We start from the raw sequence: 14,275 nt of genomic DNA, 5'->3' as shown, positions 1-14,275 counted from the left end.
TGGTGAACTTTTTTAAGGCAAAGTAATAGTTATTAGTTAGTCTAATCTCTCATACGAATTGTATTCTTATTCTTACGACTGTCAATTGTGTGCCTTTCTTCACGTCAGGAAGATACGTGGATTAAACTTTAGTGAGAACAAAGATTTAGATTGTTGGTCGATGAGGTCGAGAATTACGCGTTATTAAATTACGAGGTAAAGATGTTATATCAGATGTGATTAGCCTTGCGGACATTTTGGGTCCGAGCCTCAATGTAATCTTCACTTATTGCCACCCTTGAATTGCACATTCATTACCGAAGTTTCACTTCAGCGGTGACTGAACTGGCAGGGTTGTCAAATTTACTGAAATAATCCCGCAGTTAAACCGTACTGTACATCAAAGAAAGTGCTGACAAAATCTCAACAGATATATGAATTGTTAAGCTATTCGTAGGATACGACGTGACTTGGTTACAACGTCTCTCACGTAGATAGGGATTTGGTTGAAATTAGGGTTGCTACCTGTTGCTTTATTAAAAGATTAAGCATAACCGAGACAATAGAAGTTTTAATTTAATATGGTTTAGACATAACATTTATTACGAACAAAAACACACAAAATAACAATAATCAAAGAAAAAAATAAAGGTATATACAAAAATCCCTTTTCCTATTCGGTTCGTTTCAAGTGTGTAATGTGTGTGTGTTGTGGCTGTAATTGGCCCTGGCTCAGCACAATACTGAGGAGCAGAATGTTCCACAGCACTGGCCATTCTGCCAGAGACCACAGCAGCTAGTTTGCGCCGCAGTTGCAAAAAAAGAAAGAAAAGGAATTTAATAATACTTAGTAGAAAAAATTCTAATAATAGTATAAGTAAAAGTTAGCAGTGTAAGAAATGAAGTCTTGTAAAGTAAAGGTGTATAGTAATTAAAATAAAAAAGTTAAAGTTAAAAATAAGAATAATATTGTTAAGAAGTTGATAAATAAAATTTGTTTTTTGTGAATAATAATATTGTGAATTAATTAAATAAACGTATTAAAACAGAACAATAAGTTTCAAATACAATTTAAATCAAATATTTCTTCATTAATTAAGGGTAAGACTGAAGTAAAAATAGCTTTGAGACTATTTAGAATTACTTCCAATTAGGAGAAATAGTGAACCACAAAATCGTCAGATAGCACAAAAAAATAAAACATAATTATTAAAATGGTGCTGAATAAACTATAAGAAGATAACCCATAAACAGTTTTAGTATCATAATAGTAACAATATATTTATGATAATAGATATACTTTGTTTATCTTGGTAAGATAGACCTATAACTTATTAAAATTGCAGTAATAACTATTAATTTGATCGAATATAGTATAGGTATATATGATGGTACAATATTAGTTTGTTCATATATTGTGCCAGTCACAATGGTGAGCATCATTAAATGAGAATAAAAAGAAACTATTTGATATCAATATCTCAGATAATCAAGGAATTTTTTTGTGAGTAAAGTAAATTAAATATTATGACATCATATCGTTATCTACATTACGGAATGATTTAATAAATCTATATATAGTCTTGAGCGTTTTCAAATTTTGTGTTATAGATAAACTAGCTGACCCGGCAAACGTCGTGTTGCCATGAATATTATTTCTAGGAAACATTTTTTAGTTCAATAAAAATATCAACTATTACACAAAATAGGGGTTGATCGTAGAGGGGTGACAATTAAGGGTAGTATGTATTTATGTATGCTGTATCATAAAAAAATAAAAATAAAAAATAATAATTTAGGGATGGACTACCCTTAACCTTTAGGGGGATGAAAAAAAGATGTTGTCCGATTCTCAGACATACCCAATATGCACACAAAATTTCATGAGAATTGGTCAAGCCGTTTTGGAGGAGTATGGTAACTAACATTGTGACACGAGAATTTTATATATAAGATAAATAATATTTCAACTTAGTATCAACCCTGTAATAAATCAAATGACTGAGAGACGTATTGTGCAGCTTTCATGAGTTTCTTTGAATTGTGCGCGAATTCCATTTTTGAATTGAGACGTCAGTTTGACGTTATGTCAATACGTCTGCTAGTAAATGTCAGTGAATAGGTGAAGCGAAAAATCGACGTGAATCGTTCTGTGGTATTACAGATAATGATTTAGATTAAATTAATAAAATCTTTATTCATATCTTTGTTTTACTATATGATAATGTATCTGTCTTAACAATTTATGAGTCATATTTTGTGCCCCATATTTCTTTGCAACTATATGAAGACTTCTTAAACTTTTTTGCGTATTAAGTTTGTTTTTTTATTAATAACAACAATAATTATAAACGTTCTTCCTTTCGGTCCTTATATCAGATTGCATCTGTTGCTTCGACCCTTTTTTAAGGACAAGAGGTAAGTGACATGCTAATTAAGTGAGGGCCAGCGGTGAATCCCAAAAAAAACCAAAATGTATTTAAATTACTTTAATTAATCACTAGTACAATAATTAAGACTAAACTAAATATAACTATTTAATCGGCCCGATATTAGGTGCACGACAAATAATCTATATTATAAACTTAACTAATTGAGAATTGACCAGTCCTATGTGCGGTATTCGATCAAAAGCTACTGCCCTGCGATTCTATAACTCACTTTTCGAACTCACACAGCGGTTTTCGCATCGGCGGTCGCTCTGAAATCAGTCAGAAAAGTGAGTTACAGAATCGCAGGGCTGATCTCTGTTGTCCATTTCCTTTTATAACGGTGTTGCGTAAGAGCGGTATAGGTATTGGTTATGCGGGGCAAAGGGAGTGCAATGGATATGTAACATGCTCTAAAACATCCCGAATTCCACACGGTGTTTACATTTAGTGTACAAAACAAGTGTTCATTGCGCACTTAAAAAGAAAAATCCATTGTTGCACATTGTTGTTGAAGAGAAATCCTTAGGTTTAGGAGTCACAGGCCAGTAGGCCAATGCTGCTTATTAATAAAAGATGGTTGTGTGTAAAGTCGGTTTACGGACGATAGTTTAACGTGACAAAGTCATAACAAAACATTGATGTAATTATTGCATACTTTTATGAAGAAAATTTAATCATTTTTATTTAATTAACACTATTATGTTTGGATACAAAGGAGGATTAACGGGAGAAGAGAGATAAATGAGGCGCAAGCGTACAATGAGCGTAACGGGACAATGAGTCGTGCTTTTACGTGATGCAGCCGGCGTTTATCGATTTATTAGACGCTGGCACGTCAAAAATGCATTGTGCAATTTATTGCAATAATTGTAACGTCGATAAGGAGAGGTATACTTCTGATAATATCTTAATTACTAATAATATCGTAATCTAATAATATCTAAATCTAATAATATCTTAATTACTAATGCATATCACACTAATTATATAAAGAGCAAATAACTTATTATATTTTTAACTTGTTGGATCAGGTAAATAAATTTTTCGAATTGGTCCCAACTTCTGAGGCCAATTCGAAGACTCGCAGAGCAGACGCTCATGACGGAGGCACGGATTAAGGGAAACTGTTACCACGCCTCCCGTTCATAGCGAACAGATGGGGCTGTAGAGTTTTAGTGGGTAGGGGTACATGGCACCACACGGACCGACCCCCACATTCCCCGCGTCACTTTTAAATCGTTGTCCCGGCGCGGGGGTCAGTAAATTGATTTTCCAACAATAAAAAAAAAGGTAAATAAATTGTAAATCTTTCTTAAATTTTTAATTTTTCGTATCTTTTAGTCTCTTTACTTTTCGTTCTTAATATTAAGAACGAATTTTCATTGAAATACGTTAAATAAACAGACCTCGTGGTACAAAGTCTACACGCTTAAACAAACCCAACTAAGTAGAAAACCGAGCTCGAAGGGTACACGAACTCTTACATTTGGAATGAATAATGGTTTAGATTTTGAAGTCATTTACTTTAATATTATACTAGCCACGTGGCCCTTCTTCAGATTACGAACCGTAAACCTTAACAAATATACCAAAACGTCGTGAATCACTCCTATTTATCCACTTTATAATATGTAGTGATACGAGTATACTGTGACTAAACGTTCCTAACATTATAAACATTATATAATTTTCTCAAGTATTGTCGTCTTTTTATTTCTGAAAAAATAAACTCGAATATAAACGAGGTTTCTTAAGTAATTAATAGTTAATGATTTTTTTTTGCTCCTCATAAATGTCCCTGCGGCAGTGATGTCGACAAGCTAGGACATTACGGACTGTCATGCCAAAAAAGTGCAGGCTGTTTCTCGAGACATGCCACACTTAACGATATCATACGTCGTTCATCCTCCATCGTGCCAAGTCTTCTTGAGCCGACTGGTATTGCAAGACGCCGGACTCTACGAGACCCTTCCCATCTACATGGAACCAACATCACAGCTGGTGCGGCTTGTGAAGTGGCTGAAAAAGCTAAAGCATGCAAGTACAGGGGACTAGGGTCCGAATATGATTTTGTCCCATTCGGTGTCGAGACCCTTGGTCATAAAATTTTGGATTGGTTATAACTGTGTTGATGGGTATATTTTCTTTAATTATTATTTTAAGGTTTAGTTTTATATTGTTGTGAAGCTATCTGAAATGTTTTATTTTTTTTAACTTTGGGATGCCCTCAAATTACTTGTTAATTTATTGAATAATATGTTAACAATTTGATTATGTGGTAAACATTACCACATATAATAGGTTAGGTAGGATAAACCAAAATCCTTATGGCGCACACATTTATTTACGAGTATATACTCGTATTTAAGTTAATTATAAGATTTAGTTTTATATATTTTAATTATTGTAATTTGCTAGCCTACATGTTTGTGGTCCTTTTTATAAATAAGTATCCTAATATGTGCTAATTTGTATTATTTAATATTAAAAACCCATAACAAGAGACTCCTTTTAATAATATATTTTAGTTATTTTTTAAGATTTGTTATTGTTTTTCTGTTATAAATGTTTAGTGAGAAGTTTATATCCAATATAAACTTCTTATAATGTAAAACGAGAATTTATACGTTAATTTACATAATTATTAATCACGTAGAAAACATACATATATGTAAAGAAAAAATTTTTTTGTGAAAATTTACGTCAAAATGCATTTAACTCGATTAGCAGGGACACGATGTTCACAAAGGGTTTTGAAAACACAAAAAACATTCCAGAAATATATTATTATCTTTAACAGTGTCATCTTTTACTATTAATCTGAACATATCAATTTTAAAAATATATTACATTGGCTTAAAGTAAGGGTAAAGTCTTTATTTGAGATTTTTATTTACATGGAATTTTTAATATCCCTTTAATTTGTTTTAAGTTTTTGCTTCGTAACAAATTTGATATACGTGAAGTACAAAACAGCTACGACCAAAACCAATAAGAGCAGTAAGAGAGATGCTAGTTTTAGTACAAATTCTACTTCATAGTACTCAAACCAGGACATATTAGCATTCGCAGGTCGAAGGTGCTTCGCGCCTCCGTGGCGCAGCACATACTCTGTCCACCACACTGCGCGATCTAACGCACTCTCTGGCTGATCCTCCATGAGTATCCGGAGTTTTGCTATGTTGTCCCTGTAACTGTAAAAATATTCTACTTTAGATTTAAAGAAGTTTACGAGTATTCTCATTAAAACATGAAAAGTCACATAAATAACACCACCGTTGTATGCTATTATTGCATTAGAGTCCATCTACCAAAAAATCTTTGCAGGCGTATTCGAAACTGGTTTTCTGCTACTATTTCCCGAACTAGGAGTTGTAAAGACTCGCTCCGAAATAGGTTATATTTTTGCGGTTATATTACTTTATTAAACTTCAATGCGTGTTGTATATTAATACAGCTGCTTAATGTTCAAGAAGAGACAAATAAGTAAGAATAGGATAAAAATGTGTTTTTTTACTTTACTAAAGAATGGTATATTGTTATTCGAACTGTTTTTGGAAGTTTAATCGATTTATTTAACTCGCCGAAACTTAAAGGATACGTAAACTTACGTTATTAATTACTATATACGATGGTTCCAATTTAATATCGATTAATCAATATGATATCAGAAAGATTGATTATGCGAGCACTGTTACTTAAAGATTTTAATTAATAACAAAATACTCATTACTGTGAGGGTCCAAAATTTCCTTCAAGACCTTATAGAGAAATAACAGATCTTTAATCTAATTCTATCCTTTAAAATTGACTAATTAATAGACATACCTGGTATCATTTATAACAGTATGAATAGCTGTTTCTAATTCTTCTTCAGTGAGGGTTTCCATGTCAAGTTTTTTACCAATTTTGAAATATACATGTTTTTCTAAATTATACCACTGGTCTCCAAGCATTGGCAGCCCTATTGTTGGTACTCCAGCAGTTATAGCCTCGTCAGTGGATTGCAAACCACCTTGCGTAATGAACAGTTTTACATTTGGATGTCCTAAAAGATTACAAAATTACATAAAAACGGAAAAAAAAACATTACTACAATTATTTTTATACCTGCGATCTAAAGCGTTAATATATTTGAACTACCACAGCAAAATAAAATCAGTTAATATTGATTTTGTTAAAACAATAAACTGAACTATGTTTTATCTAAAAGTAGTTTTTTTTAATAATTTAGACTTCTGCTACATTGAGTTGACAAATATATTATGAACGAATTCGCATTTAAATTCCTGAGAAAGGTTTTATTTAATGTTTAAAAGTTAATATTTACCAGACGGCGGGAGCTTCATTACTTACTTAATAAATCTGATTGTGGCAGCCATTTTGATATCTTGATGTTTTCCGATTTACCGGGTAGTTCTGTTTTTTCCCATTTCCATAATACGTCGTACTCTAATCTAGCAAACACCCGAACAAATAATTGTATCCATTCAGGAGGTAGAACTGATGAGTGCGCGTTGGAACCAAAACTTAAGTAAATCACACCGTTTTTAGATGAGTCCAGATAATTTTGAAGATCCTGAAAAATATAGTTATTTCTTAGAAGATATTTATTTGTTAATATTTTAAACAAGTAACTCGCCCGGATTTGATGGGCAACAATAACCCGTAAAATTATATACTTAAAGTGTTGCGTTCACAATTCAAGAAACAGAAACCGAGTTTTTAGGTTTTCTTCTTTTCTTAAAGAATAAAAAAAATATTTGAATTGGCCAAGCCGTCGAGTTTTGCGCCTAGAAATTCATTTTTAATTATATCGATTAAATTTAAAATACACTTTAAACAACAAACCCCTAGCTAGCTTTATATTATTCTTTAGGTATCCTACGGCGTATAGTACTTACCGTAGGTAAAGCTTTTCTTTGGTTTTTATAAATACCCCAAATGGGAATGATATTAGGCGGTAGAGGTTGGTTACTAATCCACATTGGATGAACGTTCACAAACATCATATCAATATTATTATTTATTTCCTTGAAATCAGGCACATCTTTTCCCAAAAGCTGTCTCCATAGATCACGATCATCTCTTTCCATTGTTGACCACAATGTTCGAAACCAATAGTTTCTGTATAACTCTTTAGCCTTCTCCCAAAATGTAAGATTATATGTTCTTTGTTGCACTATTTTTGGAAACAACAATGGGTGCGTTGCAGCACCAACAGCAATATCTTCATTTCCAAACATACCGAATGAACTTATTAAAATTACTGGAGCTTTGAATATGTGAGAATAATAATAAACTTGTGTTTGCCAGGCTTCGATGAATATCAAATCAAATTTTTCTTGTCTGTTGTATAAATCTTGGACTTGCTGATGCTTAAATTGAGCAGCTGCCACGCTAGGATTAATAACTGTAAAACTCTTCATCTGTGCGAACATATCATCTTTCTTTCCAAATTTGACACCGTGTGTAAAAATATCCATCCAGACCTTGTATGATATATCATGAACATCTATTTCTGTATAGTTCTCCGGAGACTTGGTGGCAGTGTATATCGGATCTGCTGTTATGATTGTTAGATCATGTCCTCGTCTTGCTAATTCTTGCATTAATGGTCTAAACACAACTTGATGGCTTACAGATGGAGTTGGTAATACCGCGAGAATCCTCGCTGTATTTGCCACCGTCAATACATATGACAATACCAAAATTGTTAGAGTATACATTGTAAAATTACTAAATCTGATGTCACCTACTACTGTTTCACTTTTTATACTACGGCGTAAGACTGTCCTTTTATATAGACAATATCACGTGGTCAATGGGTGTTTTATTTTTGGCGTTATCTCCACCGCAGATAACAAACGGCGTTATATTTTATTTTGGATTAATTATTTCCTCGTTAATTATGAATGATAACAATTTTTTTAGCTAATGTGTCGGATCATCGCGGAAATTCTACGATATTTTTATGAATAACACAAAGTCCATGCGTCTGATTGTCTGTCTATCGTCTTGATTTGAGGACTGACAGGAAATATAAGTTTTAAAGGAATATTTTTTTAGAATTTTTTTACTAAGTGCGCATTTAATTCTCGCCGCTCGTACGATAAAGAACAACATCTTGTGAAGGTTAACTCCTCGCCTACTATGAAAAATTAATGATCACAAAATACACAAATATCTGACGCCAAGATCTAAAACGGTTGTAGGCTAGTGTTCTTGTAATAAATCTACATTAATCTATACTAATATAATATTATAAAGAGGAAAGGTTTGTTTTTTTGTTTGAAATGAATAGGCTCCGAAACTACTGGACCGTTTTCAAAAATTCTTTCACTATTGGCAAGCTACACTATTCCCGAGTGACATAGGCTATGTTTCATTTTCAAAAAAATTAGGGAGGCTTACTAAAACTTGAATAATCTAACCCAAGGTGTAAAAAAATAAACAAAAAACTTCCTTCAATCGCGCGCGCTGCGAAAACTATTAATGATAGAACAAAATGATGTATCAAAATTTTTCAGGACACAGCACTATCTATAAAAAATATCACGACAGCATGTCTTTATCTTTTATAGTTACGTCACAATAAGCGTCCTTTCAATATTTTTTTTTATTAAAATACCACCGCTAGAAAAGGCTCTTTATTCGTACCTAGGTATTGATCCTTATCAAAATAAATACCAACGTTTCACATAAGCTACAATTTAATGGCATAACCACCAAAAAAGTATGGTGGATTGGTTTTCTCATGCCGTTTCTCTTGAATAGTTTACTACTATGTAATGTAACAAAAATCTTAGCCACAGCAACGCTTGGCCGAGTCTACTAGTAAATGATATTTTGATTCGTAACAATATTAATATGCACTATACAAGAATGCAATATACTTAGAAATTAATTATAAAAATACTAAACAGTAAACAGCAGAATCAAGGTGAGATAAGTATGTAGTTATTGAAATCGTTTATTTACGATAAACATAAGACATAGGTGTCATAATTGTAATTGTAATTTTCTCACTTCTGTCATCGTGATACCTATTCATGTCGTCATTATCTGTATTCATTCTTATCTATAACCGTTCCTTATCACAAAACATACTTTGCATTAGTCAGCATTTTATGTTAATATGCTCTAGACAAGAATGCAATATGAGAAGTAAAAATTTTATAAATATACTAAAACAGCAAACAGCACAATCACGGTGAGATAAGTCTGTAGCTTCTGAAATTGTTTATCTCATGTCATTGTTGTAATTGTAATTTTGTCATCGTGTCGTCATTATTTCTTATCTATGACCGTTCGTTAGCTCAATATATTTAAATTATTACTTTGCATTAATCAGCATTTTATGGCAAGATATTGTAGTTTTAATATCATTACCTAAAGAGGAATAGTCATGATATAAATTGTAAAAGTAAACTAAGGTAATTTGTTGATATAATACGATAGTCTATACTATCTATACTAATATTATAAAGAGGAAAGGTTTGCTTTTTTGTTTGTTTGAAATGAATAGGCTCCGAAACTACTGGACCGATTTGAAAAATTATTTCACCTTTGGCAAGCTACACTATTCCCGAGTGACATAGGCTATGTTTCATTTTCAAAAAAAAATAGGGATGCTTACTAAAACTTGAATAATCTAACCCAAGGTGTAAAAAAATAAACAAAAAACTTCCTTCGATCGTGTGCGCTGCGAAAACTATTAATGATAGATTAAAATTTTTGTGGACACATCACTATCTATAAAAATTGTCGCGACAGCATGTCTGTATCTTTTATAGTTACGTCACAATAAGCGTCCTTTTATTAATTTTGTTTTATTAAAATACCACCGCTAGAAAAGGCTCTTTATTCGTACCTAGGTATTGATCCTTATCAAAATAATTACCACCGTTTCACATAAGCTACAATTTAATGGCATAACCACCAAAAAAGCATGGTGGATTGGTGTTCTCCTGCCTTTTCTCTTGAATAGTTTACTACTATGTAATATTACAAAAATCTTAGCCACAGCAACGCTTGGCCGAGTCTACTAGTAACTTAATATTAACAAAATACTTTTTCTCATGCGTAAGAAAATAACGTACATTAGACGTGTTTTATTAACATTTGGCTGTATATTAATGTTTGTAATTTGGCTTGGTGCAAACTCATTTCTACGTCAGAAAAAAAAATATTTTACTAAGCGAAAAAGGTGATCAACCAGCCGTGTCTGAAACACGTCATTGATTTCTTTAAGACAAGCTAGTTTCCACACATTGTTATACTACGTACGAACAAGGTCACTTATAGTACTATAGTAAGGACTGTATGGCGGATGGCTCATTGAAGCGACACCTGCCATAGTCAAATATTCTACAGTTCAAAGAGGGCTAACATCAAAATTCAAAAAAAGTTTTTATTAGCAATGTTTCTAACTGGCCAGGTGTAAACATTGTCAGTGTTATAGGTCGGTTATCGAAAGCTGGCGCGTTCACAGTATTCACACTAATGCAATTTCACTATACAGTATGTTTAAAAATATTACTTTTTTGCCAAGCTATATATTTTAGTCTACTCTGGTTTTAGTAAGGTTGGGTGGGTTGTAAATAATAAAAATGGGTCAAATACATATAAATATTATGTGCATACGAGGGTGGATCCAAAAGTTCTAAGCCCGACCAAGAAAGTATAAGAGAAGTTTGTGTAAATAATTTTTCATTTTTCGACATAAGCTCCATCTAGCTCAACACACTTCACTTTTACTTCACTAACTATTCTTTCAATACTCCTCTTAGAAACCCCAGTCGCATCTGATGTCAAATTAAATATAAAATTTTTTCATTAAACTGTTTTTATTAAGATGCTTAAAATATTTAAAAACATTGTGCACCATTTCACGAGATTGCCCTGGTAATGTTTGAAAAAAGATCAACATGTATAAAATAATAATAATGTAAAACAGTAAAGATCAACATAAACAGTAGCAAAAGAAAAACAATAACTGTCTCTTTTATACTCATAAGCTTCACCGAGCGCGAGAGAGACGGACAGTCTTTTCATGATATATTTCAGTTTGACATCACGTCTCGCGCTTATTCACAGACACTACACAAGCACAAAGTGTAAATGTGTTGAAGCCGCCAGCTTTAGATAACATACCTATACCCACGTATTTTCAACGCCATACGCGTTTTTTTACACATTTTAAACTAGACTTAACTAACATAAAATAATACTGTATATATTTAAATTCAACACAACATTGCTTGATGATATTTATTGTCGTTGTTGTCTTTAAATTACTGTTTACAAGTACATATTTTAAAATTTTAATACTTTATTTATATTTTATGATAAATTAATGTAATAAAAATTGAATTATTATAGACGATTATATTTTTTAATTAATCATTATGTTTTCGACTATAATATAGGTATATAAAAATATAACGATTATAGACCACTGTTATCTGTCATAATTTATTACTAAATATCACAATTTATGAAAGGGTTGTCATTATTAATATTTTATGTGTTGAATAACATTTTACTCTTTCTATTAAGAAACTAGGAAGGGTGTAATACGTCTCGATTCTGATGGTAAACGTTATACATAAATGTATAACGTTTATTAATAGTAGTTTAGTATCCCCGTATATTAATTCCAAAACATTATATCACGCTGTCTGTAGTCTGGACTCTAAATCTTATCATAAGGGCGTTATCACACTGCCGATTAGCAAGCGATTTGAAAGCGACGAGATTGTGCAGCTAGACGTCGCGACGACGCTGCGCCTGTATGTCGCTTCCAGTCGATCGCTTGATAATGGATCATCCCATATTCGTCGTTGTATCTGCTTTTGCTTTCGCTTCCTGCGTCTTCGATGTACAAAGCCAGCAGTAGTGTTTCCTCGTCAAAATCCATTTTGCTACTGAGTGTACAAAACGTGGTAGGTACGCCGCGAGTTCGCGTCCTCGTCGTGGCTTGCACGCATCGCAATCGCGTCGCTTACAAGTCGCTCGCTAATCGCCAGTGTGTTAAGGCCCTAAGATATAAGTGCGAGATGCAAAATTTCCGCACCTAACAAGTTTAATTGTTCGTCAAAACATTCCCAAGCTGTTTTGAATCTAATTTAAAATTGTGTAGCGGTCAAAGTCGTGTGAACTGAATACCAAGTACTTGAAAATTAGTTGTTTGCTAGCATTTGACGCTTGATTTTAACACTGTTAAATTCAAAGTTTGTGTGATGTATTTCGTGTTTATCAATGGCTAGCTGGAGATAGCACAGATGCTATCTACTCCATAACTATGTTTATAGAATCCAACATAAAACAACTTTAAAAAAAAAACACCAAAACACTTTTAAGACTGTTTTAAAGTTTTTAACTTCCTCGTGATGTACTATAGCCATATTTTTTTTCAAAATTGAAAATCATTGTACTAAAAAAACGCAGGATGTCTTTATTCTACGGAAATGTTAGTAATACTTGTTTAATAATTTTACTTTCCTGAAATAGATCGTAACAACTATAAAGATAGTAAGATTGTAATTGTACCTAATAATAAAAGTTAATGCGATAATTTAATATCAAATAATGATTGGTAATAATATATCTTTGATTCACCAAGGTCATATCTATATATATATAAAAATATAAAAATGAAACCCGTTTTCCGTTGTCACGACATAACATGAAAACGGCTTGACCGATTTGTCTGATTCTATTTTATAATATTCCTTGAAGTACGAGGATGGTTCTTACGGAGAGAAAATTTTAAAAAAATTGAGTGAAAAAGTCTAAAAACAACACTTTTCTATATTCCCATACAAAATATTTATAATAATATTTAAAGGCAATGTGAAGTTTAATACCATATCATAAAGTTCAAGTGTTAGTGGAGGGGTTCCGGGAAGGTAAATTTTTATTTTTTGACATAATGTATTTGTTGTATTATCAACGTTCTTTTTTTTATCTTACTTGCTACACCGGTGTCCCGAATAGCAGAATAAGTGTTAAAAAAAAATAAAGAATCGACTGTTAGGCGGTACGATGTTCGCCAGGCCAGCTAGTATATTATATATTACCGCGAAAAGAGTGTGTCAAAAAGCGTCGTCGCGGTTACTGTGTCGTCCGTAATAATTATGTTTAACAATGGAAACAATCGTAAATAAATAAATTTGTTCTTCAGTTTAATGAAATGAAAAATGAAAAATACTGTAATTTATATTTATTTATATTTTTAATATTTATTTCATTTTGCCAGTCTTTCTATATTAATGAATAATACTAAGGTTAATTAAAAACAGAACTAAAATTAGTTGTTGTTATGTATATAGAAATAACACCATAAATATGGTAAGAATTACCAAATAATATAACAAATTCATTATTATCATAATTGCTAACTACTTTTTTTACTTATTTTATTTAGAATCAAGTAAACAGTATAATTTACAATTTTACCTAAAACGTAATAATAAAAATTATTTAAAAGAAAATCAAAACAAATTTAAAAAGTTTGGTCCCTGTGGCAGTGTACCTTTAACGTTGGCAGCATTTCCTCTCTGCATTGCGATACTTATTCGTTCATAATTAGAATTACATTATGTATTTATTACTACCAAGTGTTAATGTCAATGAATATAGTAAAAGTATTATTTGTTGTAAAGTTTGAATAGTATTGTAATAAATATTTTAATAAATGTGTTAGTTTCGTAATATAAATTTACACATATATAAACAACATATAAATTATACCAATTTTTAAATAATGTATGAATTAGATATTATTGAGTGATCGACGTTATATATTTTATTTTCCCCGCAAACTGCAAGCGCGCTGTGAGGTGAATTTGCTCCAGAAG

At 31.9% G+C, this 14,275-nt stretch overlaps 1 protein-coding gene across 1 annotated transcript; it reads right to left on the bottom strand.

Moving 5' to 3' along the window:
• Positions 1 to 5,178: 5,178 nt before the first annotated feature.
• Positions 5,179 to 8,181, bottom strand: LOC125059372 (UDP-glycosyltransferase UGT5-like). Its single transcript, XM_047663770.1, has 4 exons — positions 7,316 to 8,181; positions 6,768 to 6,990; positions 6,240 to 6,459; positions 5,179 to 5,605 (listed from the first exon to the last, which is right to left on the bottom strand). The coding sequence occupies exons 1-4, from the start codon at positions 8,138 to 8,140 to the stop codon at positions 5,329 to 5,331; spliced, it is 1,545 nt and encodes a 514-aa protein (XP_047519726.1). The 5' UTR covers positions 8,141 to 8,181; the 3' UTR covers positions 5,179 to 5,328.
• Between the last annotated feature and the right edge of the window lie 6,094 nt (positions 8,182 to 14,275).

This window comes from Pieris napi, chromosome 19 (genome assembly GCF_905475465.1).
Source record: "Pieris napi chromosome 19, ilPieNapi1.2, whole genome shotgun sequence".
NCBI lineage: Eukaryota > Metazoa > Arthropoda > Insecta > Lepidoptera > Pieridae > Pieris > Pieris napi.
Note: the sequence above shows the minus strand (reverse complement) of the source record. Positions and strands in the feature narration are given on the sequence as shown.